At 59.3% G+C, this 23588-nt stretch overlaps 1 protein-coding gene and 1 long non-coding RNA gene across 15 annotated transcripts; one reads left to right on the plus strand and one right to left on the minus strand.

Moving 5' to 3' along the window:
* Positions 1-670: 670 nt before the first annotated feature.
* On the minus strand, positions 671-23572 carry HSF1 (heat shock transcription factor 1). 14 transcript variants are annotated; one of them, XM_085020607.1, is made up of 15 exons: positions 23292-23572; positions 9904-9951; positions 5216-5324; positions 4812-4948; positions 4462-4586; positions 3588-3663; positions 3448-3509; positions 3265-3361; positions 3037-3176; positions 2685-2954; positions 2237-2317; positions 1488-1593; positions 1340-1405; positions 1192-1261; positions 671-1091 (listed from the first exon to the last, which is right to left on the minus strand). In XM_085020607.1, exons 1-15 carry the CDS (start codon positions 23406-23408, stop codon positions 886-888), a joined length of 1710 nt encoding a protein of 569 aa, XP_084876733.1. In that variant the 5' UTR covers positions 23409-23572; the 3' UTR covers positions 671-885. The 14 variants fall into 14 exon arrangements, with proteins under 14 accessions (XP_084876733.1, XP_084876732.1, XP_084876731.1 ...); XM_085020606.1 differs by having other exon boundaries at positions 1192-1237; positions 4462-4634; XM_085020605.1 differs by having other exon boundaries at positions 4462-4634.
* LOC146403626 (uncharacterized) lies at positions 4842-7339 on the plus strand. The gene is made up of 3 exons (XR_014843306.1): positions 4842-5199; positions 5872-6052; positions 6284-7339. It is a non-coding gene; the product is annotated as an uncharacterized LOC146403626 (long non-coding RNA).
* Positions 23573-23588: the final 16 nt, after the last annotated feature.

A 23588-nucleotide genomic window follows, 5' to 3' on the forward strand; every position in this document is an offset into this window, starting at 1 on the left:
GGACCCCTGGCTCCCCTGGGCCTGCCCCACCCCTCCCCGGGTTCTCCTGGCCTTGGGCTGGGCAGTCCATGGGCAGCCCGAGTGTTCCCAAGAGCCTGACGGGCAGGGGCTCTGGGCTCCTTTCCCCTCTTCCAGGGGTGTGCTCTCTGGGTGGGCTTCACAGCCTTGGCAGTAGCTGGGCGGTGGTCTTAGAGCTGCCCAGCCCAAGCCCGCATCTCCTCTGGGCCACAGAGGCCTTGAAGGGGTGGCTATGGGAGGGATGCCCTTTGGACCCCAGGGCGGAGGGCCCTGCCAAGAGGACAGGCAGCAGCAGGCGAGCAGGTGTGGCGGGCGCCTGGGCCGGACTCCTACACTACATGCTGCTTCCTTGGCTTCCCACCCAGAGGGTGGAGCTGTGTTCCTGACACCCCCTAGTGCCGACCACCCCCCACCCCTGCCAAAGCCAGTGAACACAGTGGGGTGGATGCTGGGAAGGTACACAGGGAGCACCCGCCTGTCTACCCGGTGCTGTACCAAAGCGCTCTGAGCACCCGCGGGTCCGGCGGAGCCAGGCGAGCTGTGTGCATCCACCCTCCCTCCAAGGCGGCTGCGCCCAGACCGCCAGCCCCTCTGACGGTGCCCCTCGCACCCCAGCACCCAGGCGGCGGAGGAAACAGACTGGGAGGCCACACACAGAGCCTGTCGTTTATAGATCTCTGCCTGTCTCGTCCGTCCGTCCGTCTGTCCACGCGTATATCTGTCTATCTGTGCGGGAGGTGAAGGGGGAGTCTCGTGTAAAAATCCAAAATACAATTCTATGAACACCCGTGTGCTGGTCAGTCCGAGTGAGGCGTGTGGGGCCCGGGCCAGCGCTGCACCGGGAGGCCTGCCCTCCCCCTGGGGCCTCTAGGAGACAGTGGGGTCCTTGGCTTTGGGGGGCTCAGAACCCGTCAGCAGGGAGATGGTGGGGTCGTCTGTGTAGTCGTCCCCCTCGGAGAAGTAGGGGCCCTCCCCGAGCTCGAAGAGCACCGGCAGGTCGCTGCTCCCCACGTCCACGGAGCCCGGGTCCACCAGGAGCAGGGGCTGCGCCGTGTAGTGCACCAGCTGCTTCCCTGGGGGTGGGGACGGGTCAGGGAGCTGGGCCTGGGGAGGGGGTGGGGGGGGGAGGGCGGGGGTGGCGGGGGGGGGGGGGAAGGGCGGGGGCGGGCTCACCTGAGTCAGGGCTGCTGCTCTCTGCCTCGAGGGGCCTTGGGGGCTCCTGGGGAGAGAGGAGCTCCTGGATCTGCCGGGGCAGGAGGGCATGCGGTGAGGGGTCCTGCTCGCCCCCCACCCCCACCCACTCCCCGGCCTGCCTACGCACGCTGGCCAGGCTGCTGTCAAGGTCGGGCAGGTTCATGTCAGGCACCGTCACCGAGGGGCTGAACAGCTGTGGGGAAGGAAGCGCGGTCAGGCTGTGCCTGAGGGCCAGGGCCGGGCCGGGGCTGGGGGCGGGCCGGGCTGGGACTCACGTCCAGCAGGGCGCTGGTGTCCACACTGAAGCCGTGGCTCGACAGCATGGTCTGCAGGTTGTCCAGGTTGGAGTCCATGGCGTCCAAGTGGTCACTGAGCTCAGTCCTGGCAGGGCGAGCGGGGCAGGTGAAGCGGCATCCTGGGCGCCCCTACCCGGACACCTTTCTGCTGGCGCTCACACCCCTCTGCCAGGGAAGGGCTCCCCTCGGCCACCACCCACCCCACTCAGGCCAGGAGGCCCTGCACGTGGGGCCCCTCTGCACGTGGAGTGGCTCAGGCCTGGCCAGCTTGTCTGTCCCCATGAGACCCTGCGCGGCCTCTGGCAGCGTTTGGGCTGGGCCACAGCAGGAGGGGGGCCAAGGAATGCTCAGAAGGAGCTGGGGGCTCAGCTTTTCAGGCTCGACAAGGCCTCGCTTTTGCATGGAAGACGGCAGGATGGGAGCGGGGCTGTGCCCGGTGGGTGCTGAGCCAGCCTCTCCTGCGAGTCCTGTGGCTGCAACCGAGAAGGCCCTGCCCCACCCTGAGAGGCAGCCTGTCAGCACCCCAGCCGGGCCGCCTGCTCTGTCAGTGACGTGGGGCGCTGGCTCGGGCCCGGAGCCTGGGGGCTGGCCCCTCCCAAAGAGGGCCCGGGTGCCGGGTCACCAGGCAGGGCTGAGTGCTCATGGCCAGGCTGGGTCTGGCCCGCGGTCGGGGAGGGGCCCGAGCTCTGGCGGAGCCCTCCTCCCCCCCCAGTGGGGACGGCGCTAACCCTGGCTGGACTCGGCCATGCAGAGAGGAGGGGCAGGGGAGGAGGCGGGCGACCCCAGACATCTGTGGAGCGCGAGCCCAACTGCAAGATAGAAAGACAAGAGCCCCTGATTGCAGGTGGGGCCCAGGCCAACTCCGAGCCCCCACCCTCGCAAGCCCACCTCCGGGGCAGCAGGACAGACACAGGGACCCAGCAGCCTGTCTCGGCAGAGGGTGGCCAGAGAGCCAGTGTGACAGGCCTGCCTGGCTACCTGCTGGGCCTCTGGCGGCAGAGGGGCTGTGGGCCCACCTGGTCAGCAGCGGCCTCCCTCCCCAGCCCCAAGCTCCGGGCCCAGGGGCCAGGGCCATGCCTGCCAGCTCAACCCCAAAAGGCCCTGAGCCCGTGGGCCGGAGGATGCCCTGAGTCCCGCCCTCCACACGCTTCCTGAGGCCAAGGTGGCTGCACTCACTTGTCCAGGCAGGCTACGCTGAGGCACTTCTCGGGGGCCGAGGTGGGTAGGGGCGAGGGCGGGTGGCCCCCCGTGTCCGGGAGCAGGGTGGCCGAGGCGGTAGGCGCAGGCTCGCTCTCCCGCAGGATGGAGTCAATGAGGGCGGTGGGGGACAGGGGCGTCTCCACGATGGAGGACGGGTGCCCGGGACCAGCAGCCTCTGCCCGGGGGCTGCGAGGTGGGCTGGGGGGCTCCTCCTTGACTCGAACCAGGGGGCTGCCGGACAGGGGCCTGCATGCGGGGGTGCACGCGTCAGCCAGTGACTCCACCAGCCCCACCCTGGTCCCGGCCGACGGGAAGGTGACGGCCCCACCTTTCCTCGTCCACGCTGCCGCCGGGGGAGGCCAAGGGGCTGCTGGGGGCCAGCTCAGTGACGTCGGAGATGATGGGTCCGGAGCTGGCAACAGCGTCTGGGGCGTAGAGGCTGGGGCCGCTGTAGGCTGGGGCTGGAGCCTGCCAGCAAAGGGACACGACCACGGGGGTGGCATGAGCGGCGCCTTCACCCCCGCCCCCGGGCCAGCCTGCGGCGCCCCCCACTCACCGTGTAGGGGCCCGGGCCGTGGATGTGCTCCAGAGAGTACTGCCGGCCGTATTTGGGCATGGAATGTGCGGAGCTGGCGTCGTTCAGCATCAGGGGGCTGTGGGGAGGGGGCGGGTTAGCTGCGTCCCCGGGCTCGACACCCAGCACGCAGCCAACAAGAGATGGGCACCCCCAGGGCCTCACATCTTTCTCTTCACCCCCAGGATCCTGTTGGACTGCACCAGCGAGATGAGGAACTGGATGAGCTGCGGGTGGAGAGGCGGGTCAGCCTGGCGCGGACAGGGCCCCCCCCCCGCCCCCTCCCCAGCCGGCCCGCCCGGCACCTTGTTGACGACTTTCTGCTGCTGCGCGTGCTTCTGCCGCAGGCCGGCCACCTCCCGCCACAGGGCCTCGTTCTCACTGCAACAGACCCGCCGTCAGTGGGGCCGAGGGGCGTCCCCTGGCCACACCGCCCTCCCACCCCCAGGCAGGTGCAGGGCTATGGGTGACCATCCGGCGACACCCCCCAGGAGGGTGGGCTGTGGGATGGGCTGGGGGCTGACCTAGGCTCTCTGCTGCCACCCCTCCCTGCTCTGCTGCACGTCAGGGGTGCCCAGCTGGGGCACCGAGGTGGGGCACAGGCCAGGGCATGTGGGGTGCCCCCCAGGATCCGGGCTGACGCTCCCCCCCGACTTCTTGGACATGGCTGAGGTGGAAGAGCCTTGGCGAGGCTGGGGGAAGACCAGGCGTGGAGGCTGCCTGGTCGCTGGCTGCAGGGCCCTATGGGGGTTGTGCCAGGGCCCCTCGCTGGGCCTGGGAGTGGCTCAGAGGTGGCCTCGAGCAGCCCACGGTCTGCCCCTCCTGTGGGCCGGCCCGCTAAGCCCCTGGCCTATCTTTTTGAACACACCATGGACCCTCCTGGCCTCACCCTGAGTGGTGAGGAGCAGGCACCCTGGCCTGCAGGAGGGCCTGGACGGCTGGGGTTCAGGGCCCAATTCCGCCCCCCTGGGGAAGGAGGACAGCCCAGCAGGGCCGGGGGAGGCCGTGCAGGCCTGAACCTAGTGTGTCTGGATAGTGCAAGGCCTGAAGCGCCTGTCACAGAGCGCAAAGGAGGCAGTTCGGGGAGAGGCCCTTGGCCTGTACGCCCTCGGCTGCCCCTCCTCTGCCCGCTCCCAGGAGGCCTGCTGCCCACCCCCCTGGCCGGGGCCCGAGACCCACTGCTTCATGGCCAGCAGTTTGGAATCCATGCTCTCTTGCTTCCCCTTCATCAGCTGCACGTCGGTCAGGAGCTTGGTGACACTGTCCTGGCGAATCTTTATGTCCTCACTCCTCAGGGTGGACACCTGGGGACCCAGGGGCAGAGCCGCTGAGCTGGCCTCCAGGGAAGGGGCCTGGGATACAGCAGAAAGGCCAAGGGGCTGCGGGTCTGGGCGGGGCCCTGCGCGGGCCCGGCAGGAAGAGGGGTCGGTGCAGCCAGGCCGGCGGGACCCCGCGTGGACGCCCCTCCCGCTCACGGCCGGAGGGAGGTCGCAGGGCCTGGGCCTGGGGCAGGGCGGGCGGCTACTCACGCTGGTCACTTTCCTCTTGATGTTCTCCAGGAGCTGCTCCTGGCCGCGCAGGAAGCAGGGGTGCTGGAACTCGGTGTCGTCCCTCTCCGGCTTGACCAGGCCGCCCTGCTCGATGTGCACCACCTTCCGGAAGCCATCTGCGCACGACCAGGGAGGGGGCAGCTCCGCTCAGGCTGGCACCAAGCCCCTCACTCCAGCGCGGCCGCCGCCCCACGGGAGGGCCCCGGGCAGAGGAGCGTGGGTGATGTGGTTCTGGGAGTGCCCGGCACGGCTCCCCGGAAGCCCTGCCCGCGGAGGCCGGGTCGTCTTGGTCCCAGGAGAACCCCGGAACCCCACGACACCCCCTTCCCAGGATGCACGGCTCAGGCCGGCGCGGCCCGTCGGGCAGGTGCGCCCGCACTCACACATGTTGAGCTGCCGCACGAAGCTGGCCATGTTGCTGTGCTTGAAGTACTTGGGCAGCACCTCCTTGGCGAACTGGCCCTGGTCGAGCACATGGAAGCTGCTCCCGCTCTGTCGAGACACAACAGGGGTGTCACTGCAGGCGCGGGCCGGGCCCCGCCCTGAGCCCAGGGCACAGGGCTTCGTTCCCGCAGCAGCAGCACTGCGCCTTGCACCCCTTCGGAGGCCCCGCTGTAGGGTTTCTGTCTTTTTTATTATTCCATCTTTTGTCCTTTTAGGGCCGCATCTGGGGCGTATGGAGGTTCCCAGGCGAGGGGTCTCATCGGAGCTGTCGCTGCCGGCCTACCCCACAGCCACAGCCACGCCAGATCTGAGCCGCATCTGTGACCTACACCACAGCTGACAGCAACGCCGGGTCCTTAACCCACTGAGCAAGGCCAGGGATCGAACCTGCAACCTCATGGTTCCCAGTCGGATTCATTCCCAATGCACCACGACGGGACCTCCCCGCTGCAGTTTTCATCAGCATGTTTTCCCTAAGAGCAGCCGAGACCCCAAATGGAGGCAGCCAAGAAAACGGGAACCCAACTTCAGTTACTCTGGAGGAAAACAGTTGTTTTCAGAAATGCAACTTCATTTTTCCTTTTTTTGGTAACAGAGATGACGAACAGATTAAAACCCACTAGGCTGCTCTTCCCGAAGCTCAGTCCAAAAAGCTGCCAGGAGGGCGACAGGGGAGACCTCTGCAGCGGCGGGAGCCGGGTGGCCTGGAGCTGGGGCTGGGACGTGCTGACCCTGTGACTCCGCCAAGGACTCTGGGCACAGCCTTTGCCTGTCAGGTGAGGGGCAAGGAGTTAGAAAGACCCCGTCGTGTCGCCCAGAACGGGAGCCGTGCCTCCCAAACCACACTCGGATGCAAAGCAAACGTGGTGCAAGTGTGTGAGGGGCGACGGGATGCTTCAGGAAGGGCCTCTTTTCTCCTCCAAAAAGTGCTAAGAAAATGGTTACATCTCATTTAAGGGTGAGCTGTGTCGCTCTGACCTGCCCTGTCCCCACCTCCTCTACTGCAGCTGCGAAAACCCGCTGCTGAAGCCGGGGGGAGACGGCATTCTGGCAACCACGGGGCAAGAACAGCGGTGCTGCAGCTCCTCGCGGCTGCTCCCCAAAGACTCCGCCACGTCTGCTGTTGCTTGATTTGTGCCGGAGCTCACTTAGCATCATCGAAAGCCTTTTCCCAGGGACGTGCGCTGAAAACACCTACAGGCAATTTAAAAACTCGGGGCTGGGAGTTTCTGTTGTGGCAGCAGAAACGAATCCAGCCAGGGACCATGAGGTTGCAGGTTCGATCCCTGGCCTCCCTCAGTGGGTTAAGGACCCGGCAGTGCTGTGGGCTTGGTGTAGGCCGCAGATGCGGCTCGGATCCCGTGTTGCTGTGGCTGTGGTGCAGGCCAGCAGCTCTAGCTCCGACTGGACCCCTCGCCTGGGAGCCTCCATATGCCACGGGTATGGCCCTAATAAGCAAACAAACAAAAAGACCCCAAAACTTTTGGCGGCCAGACAGTGGACAACAAACGAGGAAAAGCAAGCTAATCAGAAAACCTAAAAGGAAGAGCTGGGAAATGAGAGCTCAAGGGGGCTCTGAAAACCCCCAGATGCTCCTGGGGACCTAGAAGCCGCCTGCGCGCGGCAGAGCTGTGCACGCTGGGGAGAGGAGGCCCCTCATCGCTTGCCGACTGAGGCTCTGTGCAAACAGGGCACAAGAGAGAGTCACGAGTCTTCAACTGCCTGGCTGAGAGCTGAAGGCGTGCCCAACACTCAGCGGCCCCGGTGGAGACTCGGTTCCGTGCAGTAAAGGACACGCGGCGCTCCCGGCCACTGAGTCACTGGGCCGAGCCCTCAGGGACCACACACGGCCACGAAAACAAACTGCCTAGACCTAGTGCAGATGAGGCACTAGACGAAGAGCAACAACAAGAAAGAGCCACGAATCCTGGCAAATAGGGAGAATCCGGCATGGCATTTACCAGGTGCAACATCGTATTAACGGAAAGTCCAATTTTTAAGAGAAAAAATGAGACAAGCTAAGACACATGTATGACCACACATGGCAAAAAAAAAAAAAAAAAGCAACCAAAAGAAACTGTCGCTAAGGCAAGATGAGATTTTGGACTTACTAGACAAAGACTTTAATTATTTATTTTTTACTCCTCAAGTGAATTTATCACATCTGTAGTTGTAAAATAGACAGACTTTAAAATCAGGTATTTGACTTCGCTGTACAGCAGAAATGGAGAGAACGTTGTAAATCAATTACCACAGAAAAAATGAAAATGTCAAAAAATATCAGTGGAGTTCTCGTCATGGCACAGTGGTAAACGAATCTGACTAGGAACCATGAGGTTGCGGGTTCAGTCCCTGGCCTTGCTCAGGGTGTTAGGGATCTGGCGTTGCCGTGGGCTGTGGCGTGGGTTGCAGACGCGGCTCAGATCCTGCATTGCTGTGGCTCTGATGTAGGCCGGCAGCAACAGCCCCGATTCTGCCCCTAGCCTGGGAACCTCCTTACACCGCGGGAGCAGCCCTAGAAAAGACAAAAGGACCAAAAAAAAAAAAAAAAATATATATATATATATATATACACACACACATATATATAAAATCAGGTATTTGAAATAAGTTCAAAGAACAGAATGACATTTCATAGAATAGAGAAAAATAAAGACAGAAATTATAAATACAAATCAAATAAAAACCCTGGAGCTGAAAAGTGTTACAGCTCCAATTGGAAATTCACTCTGGAGCTCAAGATCAGATCTGGACAATGAGAAGAAAGAATCAACAAGCCTGAGGGAAGACAGCAAAGTGGGGCCACCCAGTCCGAGAAGCAGACAGTGAACAGGCCTCCGAGACTGGTGGAACACCCCAAAAGACCAACGTACACAGAAATGAGGAGACGGAAAGAATAACCGAAGAAATAATGGCCAAAACGCCCCACATTTTTTTTTTTTTGCCATTTATTGGGCTGCTCCTGCGGCATATGGAGGTTCCCAGGCTAGGGGTCGAATCGGAGCTGTAGCCACCGGCCTACGCCAGAGCCACAGCAACGCGGGATCCGAGCCGCGTCTGCAACCTACACCACAGCTCACGGCAACGCTGGATCCTTAACCCACTGAGCAAGGGCAGGGACCGAACCCGCAACCTCATGGTTCCTAGTCGGATTCGTTAACCACTGCGCCACGACGGGAACTCCCCAAACGCCCCACATTTGATGAAAACTATTCAGGAAGCTAAACAAATTCCAAGAAAGAAACTCAAAAGTATTCACCCAGGGAATTCCTGTCATGACTTTTTGGAAACAAATCTGACTGGCATCCATGAGGATGGATGCAGGTTCGATCCCTGGCCTTGCTCAGTGGGTTAAGGATCCAGTGTTGCTGTGAGCTGTGGTATAGGCCACAGATGTGGCTTGGATCTGGCATTGCTGTGGCTGTGGTGTAGGCTGGTGGCTGCAGGTCTGATTCGATCCCTAGCCTGGAAACGTCCATATGCCACGGGGTCAGCCCTAAAAAAGACAAAAAAAAAAAAAAAAAAAAGATTCACACCTAGATGCTCTACAGTCTAACTTAAGAGAGCAAGAGACCTAGAGAGAACGCACAAAGAATCCTTAGCAACAGCTAATTTCTCATCAGAAACCCCTCCCAGGAGAAAAAAGTGAGCCCCTCCCAGGAGAAAAAAACAAAGCTTCTTAATATCATCCAAAGTCTCTGGAAATTTTTCTTTTCTTTTCTTTTGCTTTTCAGGGCTGCACTCATGGCATAGGGAAAAATCCCCGGCTAGGGGTCACGTCCGAGCGGCAGCCGTCCACCTACGCCGAAGCCACGCAATGCAGGATGCAGGATCCCCGATCCACCGAGTGAGGCCAGGGATGGACCTCGCATCCTCATGGATCCTAGTTGGATCCATTACCCCTGCGCCACAACAGGAACTCCCGGAGGTTGTCATAAAGGCACATAGCAAAGGAAGAAAACCTATTCCCCTTCTGCAGGAACAGTGAGTCTGGAGCATTTTAGCCACAAGCTGAGCACCGGTGCTCCTGGAATGACACTACACTCTGGGACCCTGCAGCCTAGGAGACAGGGATTCTTCTCCCGCTGGCGCCCAAGGCGGCTTTCTGAATCTCACAGAGAGGGGCAGGCCAACAGCCTTTCTCATCCCGTCCAACTTGCAGGTGAAGAGGCTAAATTCCCGGGCACGGCGGGTTGGCGTCTCCTTCGCCACTCTGCCCCCACCCAGAGAACGGAGGCTCCACCCCAGGCACAGCAGGCTGACAACACTGGGGCTCCTCCACTACCCTCACCCTGGCGAGCATGTGGGGAGAGCATTCATGCGGGAAGGGGCGAGCCGAGAAGCCCAGAGGCTCCTGTCCTGCCCAGCACCCTGAGGACTGGCTCGCCGTTTGCCCAGGGGAGGCCAATGCAAAGGAAAGAGAGCGCTGAAGCTCCCCGGGGCCTCTCTCTGAAAGGGACCATGAGATAACGTACAAGCCTAAGGGTGCCCTTTACAGCAAACATGGGTCGCAGACATGGCTCGGGTCCCACACTGCTGTGGCTGTGGCGTGGGCGGGCAGCTGTAGCCCCGATTAGAACCCCAGCCTGGGAACCTCCGTAGGCCTCCCTAAAAATAAAAAAAGTACCTCAAATTTAATTGGCTCAGGTTGCAGAACAACTCGTGCCCTGGGGCGCTGTCAAAAAAAACAAAAAAACAAAAACGATGCAACAATCAGGCAGGGATTACAGAGCCTAAAGGCTGGGCCTGTAATAACCATAAGAGGCAGTGAACTAACAGCAAGATCAAAGAAGGAGGCTCCCCCCCCGCCCCCCCCCCCGCTAAAATGGCCTGGCCAAGTCCCCAGACAGACCAGAGCCAGCTGGGTGGGGGTGAGCGTACCACCCAGAGGTGGAAATCAGTACCTACAGCATAGTTTCTCAACGAGACCACAGGACGCGTCAGGACGAAGTGAGACCTGTGTGTGGGAAGAAGAGCAACGGCAGCTGCCGCCTGCAGGGACAAGAGGCCAGTACGCACGTGTCCTAGAGCCGAGGGAGGTGATGAGGGCTGTGAGCTGAGGCAGGAACAGGAAAGGAGAGCCAGGAGGAAACACTGGAACCGAGCAGACAACCGAAATGGAAAATTTACCAGACTGGCTCAACAGCAGAGGTCAACGCAGGAGCAAGAAGCTGAGCCCTTGGGAGTTGCCGTCATGGCTCAGAGGTTAACGATTCCAACTGGATCCATAAGGACATGGGTTCAATCCCTGGCCTTGCTCAGTGGGTTAGGGATCTGGCGGCACTGCTGTGAGCTGTGGTGTAGGTGGCAGAGGTGGCTTGGATCCCACGTGGTGGTGGCTGTGGCAGCTACAGCTCCAATTTGACCCCTAGCCTGGGATCTTGCATATGCCACAGGTACAGCCCTAAAAAGCAAAAAGAAAAAAAGAATCTGAGAACTTGAAAACAGACTGACAGAGCTGGAGGACAGAGAGAAACAAAATAAACTCTAAAGGTGCCTTGAAGCAATGGTACTGCTTCACCTGTAGCAGCGTAGATGTAACAGGAGCACCACAGGAAGCGGAGAAAGGGCCAGAATATTCACAAAAATAAGGCTGGAAAAACATCTCAAATTTGGTTTTAAAAAAATCCATAAACATGGTATGTCTATCAGGTCAACTTTGCTTTCTTTCACAGTGTTTTTAGAATTTCATGGTTTTGGCATTCAGATCCCTGCACATTCTATTAGGTTTATATTTAAAAAAAAGAGCTTAGTTGTTCTTTTTTTGTTGGTTTTTTTTAGGGCCACACCTGCGGCATACGGAGGTTCCCGGGCTAGGGGTCTAATTGGACCTGCAGCTGCTGGCCTACCCCTTAGCCACAGCAAAATGGGATCTGAGCTGTGTCTTCGACCTACACCACAGCTCTCGGCATTGCCAGATCCTTAACCCACTGAGCGAGACTGAACCCGTGTCCTTGTGGATACTCGTCGGGTTACCACTGAGCCACAACGGGAACTCCATGCTTGGTATTTTTGAGCAATTGTAAAGATTAATTTTATACTGTTCTTTGCTAGTACAATGGTTTTGCGGAAGTATGAAAAATCTATCTACTGACCTTTCAAAACTCGTTAAGTTTTAGAGTATTTTTATAGATTCCTTACAATTTTCTAGTAAAGAATCAGGCTGTGAATAAGAACAATTTTAGCATATATGACGTTAATTTCTTTTTCCTGTCTTAACGTACTGGGTAGGCCTTCCAGTATGATGCTGACTAGAACTGGTGAAAATAAATTTTGTGCCTTGTCCTGATCTTACAGGAAAAGTAGTGTCTTACCATTAAGTATGCTGTTAGGTGTAGGGTTTTTACTCTTTTTTGGTCTTTTTAGGGGCGGCACCTGTGGGATATGGAGGATCCCAGGCTGGTGGGCGCATCAGAGCTGCAGCCGCTAGCCAAGGCCACAGCCACGCCAGATCTGAGCTGCGCCTGCAACCTACACTGTGGTCACAACGCCGGATCATTAACCCACTGAGGGAGGCCAGGGATCGAACCTGGGTCCTCACAGATGCTGGTCAGATTCGTTTCCGCTGAGCCATGACCGGAACCCTAGGTGAAGGGTTTTTTCTTTTTGTCTCTTTGCTATTTCTTTGGGCCGCTCCCATGGCATATGAACATTCCCAGACTAGGGGTCGAATCGGAGCTGTAGCTACCGGCCTACACCAGAGCCACAGCAATGTGGGATCCGAGCCGCGTCTGCAACCTACACCACAGCTCACAGCAACGCTGGATCGTTAACCCACTGAGCAAGGGCAGGGATCGAACCCGCAACCTCATGGTTCCTAGTCGGATTCGTAACCACTGCGCCACAACGGGGACTCTGGTGAAGGGTTTTTTAAAGACCTTTTTTTGTATCAGGCTGAGAAAGGTCCTTGCCATTCTTAAGTTTCCTGAGGGATTTTTTTTTTTTAATATTATGAACATCAAATTTTGTCATGTGCTTTTTCCACATCAAATGATATGATCATGTGGTTTTCTCTCTTAGGCTGTCGACATGGTGGGTTACATGGATTTAAAAAATCTTCAACCATCCTTGCATTCCTGGCATAAGTCCCATCTGTTTCGAGTATTCTTTTTTATGTGTCGCTGCGTTTGATCTGCTAACATTTTGTCGAAGACGTTACGAAGGGGGTCAGTCTGCAGTTTCCTTGCACTGTTTTGGTCTAACTTCGGTTCAGGGGAATGTTTGCCTCATAAAATGAGGTGCAGAGTTCCTGCCACTGCTCTTCTGGAAGCTGTTTTACCACTGGTGTTATTACTTCTCAAACGTTTAAACTTGCCAGTGAGATCAGGTGGGGCTGGAGATTTCTTTTTAGAAAGGTTTATTGTTAGGAATTCAGTTTCTTTAATAGGTGCGGGATCACTCATGGACACGTTTCACCTTGAGAGAGTTCTGGCAGTTTGTGCTTTTCGAGGAGTGGGCCCACTCAGTCGAATTTCCACGCAGAGAGCTGCCGTGGGCTTCCTTCGCACCCGCTCACGACCTGTGGTGTCTGCGGTGACACCCTCTGCCCCGCCTGATGTTGGTAACTTCCGTCTTTTTCTTCCCCTGGGAGGTGTGCCTAAGTCACCAACGCTGATCTTTTCAAAGACTCTGCTGTTCAGCTCATTTACCTTGTTTTACTATTTTCAACCTCACTGACTGCTGTTGCCTTGCTTTGGGTCTACGCTGCGCCCCCCCCCCCAACATGGAAGCTTAGAAGCCAGTCTTATTTTCCTTTCTTTTTCTTTTTTGCTTTTTAGGGCCACACTCGCGGCATACGGAGGTTCCCAGGCTAGGGATCTAATCGGAGCTACAGCTGCCGGCCTACGCCACAGCCACAGCAATGCGGGATCTGAGCTGAGTCTGCGACTTCCACCACAGCTCCCAGCAACACTGGATCCTAAACCCACGCAGCGAGGTCAGGGATCGAACCTGCAACCTCACGGATCCTAGTCAGATTCGCTTCTGCTGCGCCACGACGGGAGCTCCAGGTCTTGTTTTCCACTACAGTCACTTAATGCAACAACTTCTCTGTCGGCACAGCTTCAGGTGCGTCTCCCCCATTTCCAGACAGGAGGCCTTTGCTGGGCTGCTGGGGAGTCTGGCGTGGGAGAGGGCGATCCTTGCGGCTGGAAGACACGGGGGGAAACGGGCTCCTCTGGGGGCTGCACCGCCCCGTGCCTCTGTCTCCCCGTGGACCCTTCCCACCCACGGGACCTAGAGCACCTGCCTCGCCCCAGGCCGGATGCCTGCTGAGCTGTGCCCTGCTGACGGAGTGTCTCCATGTGGCTGGTCACGCGTCCCATCCCCCTCCTTCTAACAAGGAAGGTGTGACAGTTTCCCACTTTAAACGCACAGCTCTGGGCAGAGGAATGTGGGCTCGGGCCGTGTGTCTGGGCCTTCTGGCCTCGGCAGCTGGGTGCGGGAGCTTCACCTCCAAGGCGGATCCTCGGGGAAGGGGTCAGATCACGGCCGGGCTGATGGAGCGCCCGCGGCGGCTAGCGCTTGGGGACTCTGGCAGCCCGGAGGCTGTAGCATGCTTGCAGAAAGCAATGGCCTTTGCCCGCTGGCTCTGCACCGTGGCCCTGGACGGGGTGGAGCCCACAGAGTCAGTCTTGGCGGACAGATGTGTGCCCTTGAGCCGTGACAATGGGGCAGAGGGCAGCTGTGCTGAAGAACTGCTAAGAAGCTCCCTGTGAGGGGTGGGGGAGCAACAGCTCTTGGCCAAAGCTGGACGAAAAAGAACCCTTCTTGCTCTGCAGAGGAGCTGTGCTGGGAAAGAGTGCAAAACAGCATCTTTTTTGTTTGTTTGTGTGCTTTTTAGGGCCGCACCCGCAGCATATGGCGGTTCCCAGGCTAGGGGTCCAGTTGGAACTACAGCTGCCAGCCTCCACCACAGCCACAGTCACGCCAGAGCCAAACCATGTCTGCGAGCTACACCACAGCTCACGGCAACGCAGGATCCTTAACCCACTGAGCGAGGCCAGGGATCGAACCCGCAACCTCACGGTTCCCAGCTGGATTCGTTTCCGCTGGGCCGTGGCGGGAACTCCCAACACAGCATTTTGTTATTGAGAACGCTAAGGTCCTGGAGAAAATGTATGCTCAGGTATTTTGTAGTAACCAAGTCTTATGAAGACAGAATTGGCAAAGACCCGGCCAGAACAAGGCAGAGTTTCTCAGTGTGCTTTTGTGTCCTCAGCTCCTCGCAGGCTGTCCAGCGCGCAGCCTGCGCTCTCCCCAGTGTGTTTTTCTGTTGTACCACGGTTAGACGTGGCCCCCGATGCCCAGGTGACAGCCTGAGCTGTCCTTTCCAGTTGCTGTGGACTGGAGCAGTCTTCCTGACCCACTGGGTCCCCAGCAGAGGGCTGGCTTTCTGCTGAGGTTAGAGGAGGAGGGCGGCCGCTTTGGGAGCTGATGGGCGTCTGGCTGCCACGGTCGCGATTTCATGTGTGTATACGACCCAGACTCACTGAGGCGAATGCCTTAAATACATACAGCTTTGGGAAAAAACAGCAACAATTTATATTTATGCAATAATAATAATTTGCCAGTTTTCCACATACCGTTTAGTTGCACAGGTGAGGAACAAGAGAAATTTCCACCCCTCAAATTACTTCCGCGTCTGTCTGCAGCCAGCCCTTCCCTCATCCCCAGGCAAAGACTCACCTGATTCCCGCCCCCACCCCAGTTCTGCCTCGGAGACGCCGCCAGTGCCGCAGGGCGAGCTCCCCGTCCCCCTGCAGTGAGGGTCGGGATGCCCGGGACTTCGCCATCCGCCCAGCGGTTGGTGGACGTTTGGGTCGTGTCCTGTTTTTGGTTATAACGTGTAAAATTCTACGAACATTCGTGTCTGGCTTCTTTAGTTTCTGGAAGTTCTATACTTTTAACTCTTATTATTTTAATCTGCGTTTCATTTCTGTGTTGATATATGGCTTTAAGCACAGGTCAGGCTCACTCACACGTGTCCTTGTAGGTGGCCAATTATTCCAGCACCATTTGGTAAAAATCCTAAGTTTATTTTTGATGTTATGGTAAATCATTTTTTCCCCTTTCCTTTTAGGGCCATACCTGCAGCATATTGAACTGGAGCTGCAGCTGCCGGACTACTTCACAGCCACAGCAATGAGAGATCCGAGTCATGTCTGTGACCTACGCTGCAGCTCACGGCAACGCCAGATCCTTAACCCACTGAGTAAGGCCAGGGATCGAACCCACAACCTCACGGTTCCTCTTCCTCGTCGGCTTGTTTCCGCTGCACCACATCGGGAACTCCGTCCCACAAAGTAAGTCTTGGTATCACATAGTGTGAGCTTTCCCACTTTGTTTTTTTTTTTTTTTTTTGCTATTTCTTTGGGCCGCTCCCGCGGCCTATGGAGGTTCCCAGGCTAGGGGTCGAATCGGAGCTGTAGCCACCGGCCTGCGCCAGAGCCACAGCAACGCAGGATCCGAGCCGCGTCTGCAACCTACACCACAGCTCACGGCAACGCCGGATGGTTAACCCACTGAGCAAGGGCAGGGACCGAACCCGCGACCTCATGGTTCCTAGTCGGATTCGTTAACCACTGCGCCACGACGGGAACTCCCCCCACTTTGTTCTTAAAAGTCTGACACTTCTCTGTCCTTGGCCTTCTCACACCCACTCGAGGTTATCGGCCCCACCCAGGTGTCTGCTGGGATCTCGCGGGCTCTGCTGTTCGTCTCACCCACGATGAGTCTGCCGTTTACGACACGGCATTTCTTTCCATTCATTTGGATCTTCTTCACTTTTTTCAGCAATGTTTTATGGTTTTCAGTGCATAAATTTTGTATATACTTTGTGAGACTGGGCCTGGGATAAAGAACCTGTGGCTGCACCCCCTCCGGCCCCAGGATCTCACAGCTTGGGCCACCTCCTCCCATGGTGCACCACGATTCTACTTCGCAGCCCAGAGCCTCCGGCAGGGGAGAGAGTATTCGAGGACACATTACGAAGGCCGCCCTGGGGAGCTCCCGGGTGGTTCAGTGGACTAAGAACCTGACTGGTATCCATGAAGATGGGGGTTCAATCCCTGGCCTTGCTCAATGGGTTAAGGATCTGGCACTGTCCTGAGCTGTCGTGTAGGTCGCAGACACGGCTTAGATCTGGCATCGCTGTGGCTGTGGCGTAGGCCGGCAGCTACAGCTCCGATTGGACCCCTAGCCTGCGAACCTCCATATGTCATCGGTGCAGCCCTAAAAAGACCAAAAAAATCATACCACAGCAGTGACTGGAGCCACTGTAGGGACGATGCCACATCCTTAACCTGCTGTGCCACAAGGGAACGCTGAGATTTTGTGTGTTTTATACCACTGGAAACATGTCCATTTGCAGTACATCATTGCTGGTATGTAGACATGTAATCAACTTTTGTACACCGACCTTGAATCCTGACCAAACTCACCTATTGGTTTTAATAACTTTTTTTGGTAGATTCTTTGGGATTCTCTAAGTAAACAATAATGTTTCCTATTAGCAGAGTTTTGTTTCTTACTTTCCAATCTTGATGTCTGTGATTTACGTATTTCCCGGCCAGGGCATCCGATGCACCAGCAAGGAGAAGGCGTAAAGCTGACCTCCTGGCCTTTTTTTCCGGTCTTGGGGGAAAGTATTCAGGTTTTCCCCATTAACCACAATGCTGGTTGTAAGTTTTTTTCTTTTTTGGTTGTTGAAGCTTTTCATTAGATTGAAGAATTTCCCGTCCTAGTCTGGCAAGCTTTCATCATGAAATGGATGTTGCGTCTCGTCAACTGCTCCCACCTCTGCTGAGATGAGTCACGGTGTTTCTCGACCCTGCGAGGTGGCAGCGTTACAGCAGGCTTGGGCGCTGACTGCAGCCCCTCCCCGTCCCGGGCCTCACGCCTCTGATGGGAAGTCAGCGTTGCTCTTCGCCCTTCCGTGTGCAGTTTCCTTTCTTCTGGGTGCCGTTGCTGTTGTCGCTGCTGCCGTTTGGCAGTGCCTCCGGCAAGTGGGTACTCCCAGGCCAGGGACTGAACCTGTGCCACAGCAGCGACCTGGGCTGCCCCATGGCAACGCCGGGTCCCGAACCCACTGAGCCACCGAGGAGCTCCCTTCTGGTGGCTTTTCAGATTTGCTCATCATTGGTTTGCAGCAATTTGATAGCGGGATGTGTTGGCGTCTTTTTCTGTGCTTTATCCTCCTTGGGAGTCACTCAAACTCTCGGATCTGTGGGTTTACAGCTTTCGCACCCCCATCCCAGCGCGAGGGAAAATTTCGACCGTCCTTTCTGCAGCCCCCCGTTCCTCACTCCCGGACTTGCGATGGCCTCGTGGGAGCACCCCCAGGGCTCCGCCGATTTGGGGCCGCCGTGGTGCCTTCCTTGCTTGGGCTGGTTCCGTGATTTGTTCTTCCTCAGTCTCTAGCTGACCGTTTAATCCCCTCCAGGGACTGATAAAAACAAGCTTCTAGGAGTTCCTGCTGTGGGGTAACGGGATCGGCAGCGTCTTGGGAAGGTTGGGATGCAGGTTCGATCCCTGGCCTAGCACAATGGGTTAAGGATCCGGTGTTGCCACAGCTGTGGCATAGGTGGCAACTGTGGCTCAGATCTGACCCCTGGCTTAGGAACTCCATATGCCACGGGGCGGCCAAAAAAGGAGGAAAAAAGCCTTTTAGAACTATGCTGAGTTTACAGCAAAGTTGGGACAACAGGGCACCCCCAGTTACCCCACACCCGGACTCCCCACGGCCCTGCCTTAGTGCAAGTGCTTCAGCAGTCAATCCACAGGCTTTATCTACTTATTTATCATCTTTTTTGTGGCTTGTGGAAGTTCCTAGGCCAGAGACTGAATCCAAGCTGCAGCTGCAACCTATGGCACAGCTGTGGGCAATGTCAGATCCTCGAGCCACTGAGCTCCACACAGACCAGTGTTAACTAAAGTCCCCACTCTGCTCAGATTTCTTTAGATTTTACATAGGGTCCTTCTGCTCCAGGTCACCCCCCAGGCTACTCCTTTCACGTCTCTTGGGCCTTTCTGGTTTCTGACCACCCGATGGCTTTGAGGAGTCTGGTCTGCTACCGTGCAGGAAGTTACTCAACATGGATTTGCCTGCTGTTTTTTCCGTAGCGTTCGCTGGGGTTGTGTCAGTGTTTGCAGGTGGCGTGGCCCTTCCATCACAGCTGTCAGGGTGACTCCATGCTGCTGGCCGGGGCCTTCAGGAGCCTCCTCCGTTCGGTCACTGCCCCCCAGCCTGAGCTCCGTGGAAGGAAGCCGCCAGAGCCGCCCTCTGAAGGGGCAGTGACACAGCGCCTCCCCGGGAATTCTTCTGCACAGGAGCCGCATCCCAGAGGCGTTTCGTTCACGTTCCTTCCTCCTAGCAGCTTCCGTTTCTCCGTTTCTCTCTTGGCCCTCCGCCTCGAGCCCGCGGGGCACCTTCGCAATGTCCTTCCGGCCGAGCCAGAGACCGGCAGGCCCGGCGCTGCCGCGGGGGCTCTTCCCTTCTTGGCCCTTGGGCCCTGCCCCTTGGCTCAACCGCGGGTTTTGACTGGATCCGGACACGAGGAACTTGGCCACGTTGTGTCTGGGTTGGGGTGTCCGCCTTTCAGAGAGGAAAGATGGGCCTGGTCCTTGCCGAAGGCTTGTCCCTAAGCCCCACTTCCCGGCTCCGGCGGTGGTGAGCTCCCTGTGAAGCTCTGGCCGTGAGGACTCAGCCACCGCAGAGCCAGCCCTGGCGAGTCTGGCAACCACTCACCGCACAGCCCCTCGGCAGCCGTCGGCTACGTAGAAGGTTCGCGGGCCAGCCCTACAGTCTCACACTGTGGACGGGCCAGCAGCGCTCGGCCAAAGACCCATGGGGGCTGCCAGGCAGCTCCCTGCTCTCGGGACCACGCCTTGAAAACTCTCGCTGCCTCAGCTTCTCCAAAGGCCAGGCTCTCGGACTTTGAAAACGGCCTCGGGGAAGAAAGCCCGCGCCCCAGGGCCTCCCCCTGGCCTTGCTGTTTCACGGCCCCCATGCAGCGCGAGGGTGCCGTGCACGGTGAGCACGGCCTGCAGGCCCTACCTTGGGGCCGGGATGAGTCTGAGGGGGCCCTCCGGGGCGTGCAGCCCAGAATCCGATGGTGCGTCTCTCTCGCCCTGGTCAAGGCCCCCTTCTCTGCAGGCGGCCCTCGCCGCCCCGGGAGGGGACGGAAGGCAGCGCTGGGAGATCCGGCAGCGCTGCAGAGAAGCAGTGAAGCAGCGAAGCAGCTGCTGTGTGCCGTCCACGCCCCTGCCCCCGAAAAGCTCTTCCTGGGAAATACTAAGTCTTAGAAACCCGGTTCGAAGCCTTGATACCTCCTACAGGACCGCGAGTAACCTGAAACGTACGCAGTGCTGCCCGGTGTCCACGTCCGCGGACGCAGCCTCTGTCTCTGAGGATTTCCTCAAAGGCCCTGCAGCCCAGCAGGACGAGCCAGCACGGCCCTTCCCGGAGGGGCCCACCTGAACTCTTCTAGCATCTGCCCATTTCAGCGCCCCAGCCCACAGGACTGGTCTGCGTGCGGTGCTCCAGTGTCCCGGTGTGGCTGGCTGACCACTGAGGGGCTCTGGGAGCAGGGGGCCTGGGGCCCGGGGACTGTGCGGGGTGAGCGCTGCAGCCCCGGGCGCAGAGGCTGACGAACACGGGTTGGGGATGAGGAGGAAGAACGCGGGGTGCAGAAAGGGGCAGCCACTTTCGGTCCCTGCCCCACTGGCCATCTTGCCCTCACGCAAGCGCAGGACCGTCTGCGTGCTTCTCACGCCACTTCTTTACGTTGGCTCGGGGCCACGGCCCAGGCCCCGAGACCGTCCATCCCTGCTCATCTCTGGCCGCCGGCCCACCCCTGGGTCTCGAGGCCCCTCTGCATGTGCGCACCCTGCTGACTGCGGACTCAGGAGCTGTCGGGGCCCAGAGGGACGAGATGGGGCAGCCGCCAGCGCTTCCAGGCTCAGGAGACCCTCGGAGGGCCGGCCTCCCCGCCTCCCTTCAGACCTCAAACCTCAAAGAAATCTTGCAGCCAAGGGTGCAGGTTCTGGGGCGTCCGTGACACCTGACGGGAGCTGACTGTTTACTCCGAGAGGATCCCGTGGGCCCTGGCCACCTCCCCGCCAACCCCGGTGCGGTACCAAAGCCCTCTGAGCACCCGTGGGTCCGGCGGAGCCAGGCGAGCTGTGTGCATCCACCCTCCCTCCAAGGCGGCCGTGCCCAGACCGCCAGCCCCTCTGACGGCGCCCCTCGCACCCCAGCACCCAGGCGGCGGAGGAAACAGACTGGGAGGCCACGCACAGAGCCTGTCCTTCATGGATCTCTGCCCGTCTCGTCCGTCTGTCTGTCTGTCCGTCCACGCATACATCTGTCTGTCTGTGCGGGAGGTGAAAGGCGGACTCTCGTGTAAAAATCCAAAATACAACTCTACAAACCCCCGGGCGCTGGTCAGCCACGTGCGGCCGGGCCCGGCTAAGACCGCGGGGTGGGGGGGTGGAGCCCGAGCTGGACCCCACGCCCGACTGGAGACTCGACACTCGGCGCGGTCAGAGCGCGGTCGGTGGGGCAGGCGGGCAAAGGGCCTGTGCACTTCAGGGTCTTCCTCGCGTTTCCTGTCACCTCCGAGGCTCAGGTTTCGCGTCTGTAAAAAGGCCACCTTCACCTTCGTGCAGGGCAATGGGAGGCGCGACAGGCTCCGTGTGGAAAAGGTTTGGCTGCGGCAGGCAGAGGCCTGCTCGGCGGCCACGCACGCTCATCAGGTGCAGGGACCCCGGGAACCTCCAGGCTCTGCAGTGGCCCTCGAAGCCAGCACGGGGGCAACTGCGGGCTCCTGCACGGAGGACCAGCTCAGCAGGCTGGTGGGGCCCGCCTGGCTCCGGGCAGGGGAGAGGGCGGCCCTGCCTGTCCTGGGGTCTCTGGAAATGGTCCTTTGCCAGCTTGGAGTGGCCAGGGGTTTCACAGGGAGCTGGGGACCTGACCACGGAGACCGTGCTCCACCTGGACACTAGCCCCTCTCAAGCGATCCCTGAGTGTGGCACTCACTTGGGCCACCTGGGCTGGTGGCCTTGGCAAGGTCCGGTTCCTGGGAGAAAGAGGCCCTCAGTCTTGGCCAGAAGGGTCTGACTCCCATTATGTCCCAGGGGGCGTGGTGGTAGCACTCCCAAGGCCACACTCCCGGTCACCAAGTCCCCTCCCGCGGGAGCCCTTGCCTATTCAGCCGTGGCGCCGCACGGGGCGCATCTGACGGGACAAGGCTTTGGAAGGGCGGGCAAACCAACACGTGCCTCTGGAGCAGCGACCCGCTGGCCGGCCCCAGCTCCCAGGGCTGGCACCCGCCCGTGGTCATGCATCACGCAGACCACAGAGTCGACCACTGCACCTCCTCCTCCCCCTCATTCCCTGGGCCACAGGCAGAGGTTTTCTCCTGGTGGAACAATGAGCAAAGTTCCAGCACAAAGGGGAAGGGCCAAGGGCACAGGCGTCAGACCTGTCCGGGGCCTCCGACAGCAGGACTCCAGGCTGCGAGTCGGCAAAGGGCTCCAAGCGGACTTTGAGACAGAGGCCCGGGGGTCCTGTGGGCACCCTGCCGGCCCCAGGCAGGGGCTGGTCTCCTTTCTCAGGGCCAGCCCCACTGCGTCCTGCACCAAGCACACCCTACTCGCTCTGTGTACAGACTAAGGAGGATCAAAAGCTCTTGCTCCATGGCCGCTTGTCCCCAGGGAGACCATGCCTGGGGGCGCAGCCACCTTGAGTAGAGACCATCACGGGCTGGACCATGTCCGCTTTCCTGCTCCAGGCTTTGCCTGGAATACAGGCCGTGAGGCCTGGGGAGCAAGCTGGCGCTGGCTGTGCTTCGCCTGGCCTGGAGCAGACTGAGAGGCGGGATGTCCCCACAGTAGGTTCATCCCAAAGGACCTCTGGTGCCCTCCCCCAAACGGGAGTTACGGGGAAGGGACAAGAAGAGGGAGAAGGGAAAAAGACAGAAAAATGGGGTCATTTCATTTGGCCGGCAAAGTTCAAGGCCTGGAACAAGGGGTGGTTCCCACCGTTAAAGAAACAGGGCCTGGGATGGAGAACGCCACATGGATATTTGCTGGGACAACACACAGTGTCCCCAAGGGAATGCAGCACGGTTTCTGGTCTCCTCAAAGGGACAAGTGGAACGAGAGAACGTGGCCTCCAGCTCTGGGCTCCTTTCAGCCCAGACTGCTCTTCCTTTCCAAGGGCTCAGCAGGATGACAGGCAACAACTCAGTGGGGTCCAAGAAATCCAGCGTTTGGGCGCTCAGGAGAGTAAGCACGTTTGGAGGCGCCCGGAGCCTGCCTACGACTACGGTGGCCTAGGCCACCCCCCTGCCAGCCGCGAGCCGTGGCTCCGACCTGCCCCACCTCGACGTCACAGCCAGGACGTCCATCTCCAAGTCCAACCTCCGCAAACTGGAGTTGTCCAGCCTGCGGAGTCAGACCATGTAAATCACCTGCCCGCTGCCAGGCAACGGGAGACAGGGCGTGAATAAAGTCGCGCACAGAGCAAGAAACACGAGTCGCTCTTGGGAAAGCAGCTCTGGGATCTGGACCCGGGCTCGAGACCAGCCTGAACTTTATGACGTTGTGCTTTCTGTTTTCGCTCCCTCTCCTTTCGAACTAGAGAAACGCCCTCCAGTTCCAGGGCCGAGACTTGATTTACCCTGAATAACTGCCCACCACACCACTGGAACTCTGGGGCCACCGGGGCCCAGCGTCCACTAGCGAAGCCGGGGGCTGTTCTAAGCACAGACGCGTCCCGCAGTCGTCCCACAGGCAGCAAGCGCAAGCCCACGGAGGCAGAAGCCCTTCCTACCCAACGCGGGAGAGCGGCGTGGACAGGAGCGACCTCCAGCGGGCCTGCGACGCTTCTCCCCGCACTACCCCCTGCTCCCCACCCCCACACCGGGCCTGCGAGGCGGGGTCCGGGCCTGCCCGTCCTGGGCCCCCGCGCCGCGGCCTCCCCGCCCCGGGCCGGCGCCCTCGGCCCCTCACCGGGCTCCAGCAGATAAGCGCGTCCGTGTCCGGGTCGCTCACGAGAGTCCAGAGCTTGGTCAGGAAGGCCGGGACGTTGCTGGGCCCCGCCGCGCCCGGGCCCACGGGCAGATCCATACCGGGCAAGGTGGGAGAGGCGGAGGCGGGACCGCGAGGAGGGGCTGAGGGCCGGGCTAGCGCCGCTGCCGCGCCTGCCGCCCGGGCCGCGCCGCCGCCGCCCGCTGCGCACACACGGCCCCGGGGCCTGGCATGGCCGCCGCCATCTTGCGACGGGCGCGCTCCCGCCGGCGCCGCCCG

The sequence above is a fragment of the Sus scrofa genome, chromosome 4 (assembly GCF_054392235.1).
Source record: "Sus scrofa isolate SSC_HxYL_T2T_F1_AM1 chromosome 4, Sscrofa_HxYL_maternal_Yorkshire_Landrace_v2.0, whole genome shotgun sequence".
NCBI classification, from domain to species: domain Eukaryota; kingdom Metazoa; phylum Chordata; class Mammalia; order Artiodactyla; family Suidae; genus Sus; species Sus scrofa.

What these genes read in the sequence shown, in the direction of transcription:
- HSF1 (XM_085020605.1), bottom strand. Translation starts at nt 23,408, where the DNA reads ATGGATCTGCCCGTGGGCCCGGGCGCGGCGGGGCCCAGCAACGTCCCG. An exon ending in CATGGCCGAGTCCAGCCAGG is followed by an intron (nt 1,594 to 2,236) that starts GTTAGCGCCGTC and finishes TCGCCCTGCCAG; the next exon opens with GACTGAGCTCAGTGACCACT. An exon ending in GAGCAGCAGCCCTGACTCAG is followed by an intron (nt 1,092 to 1,191) that starts GTGAGCCCGCCC and finishes CCCCACCCCCAG; the next exon opens with GGAAGCAGCTGGTGCACTAC.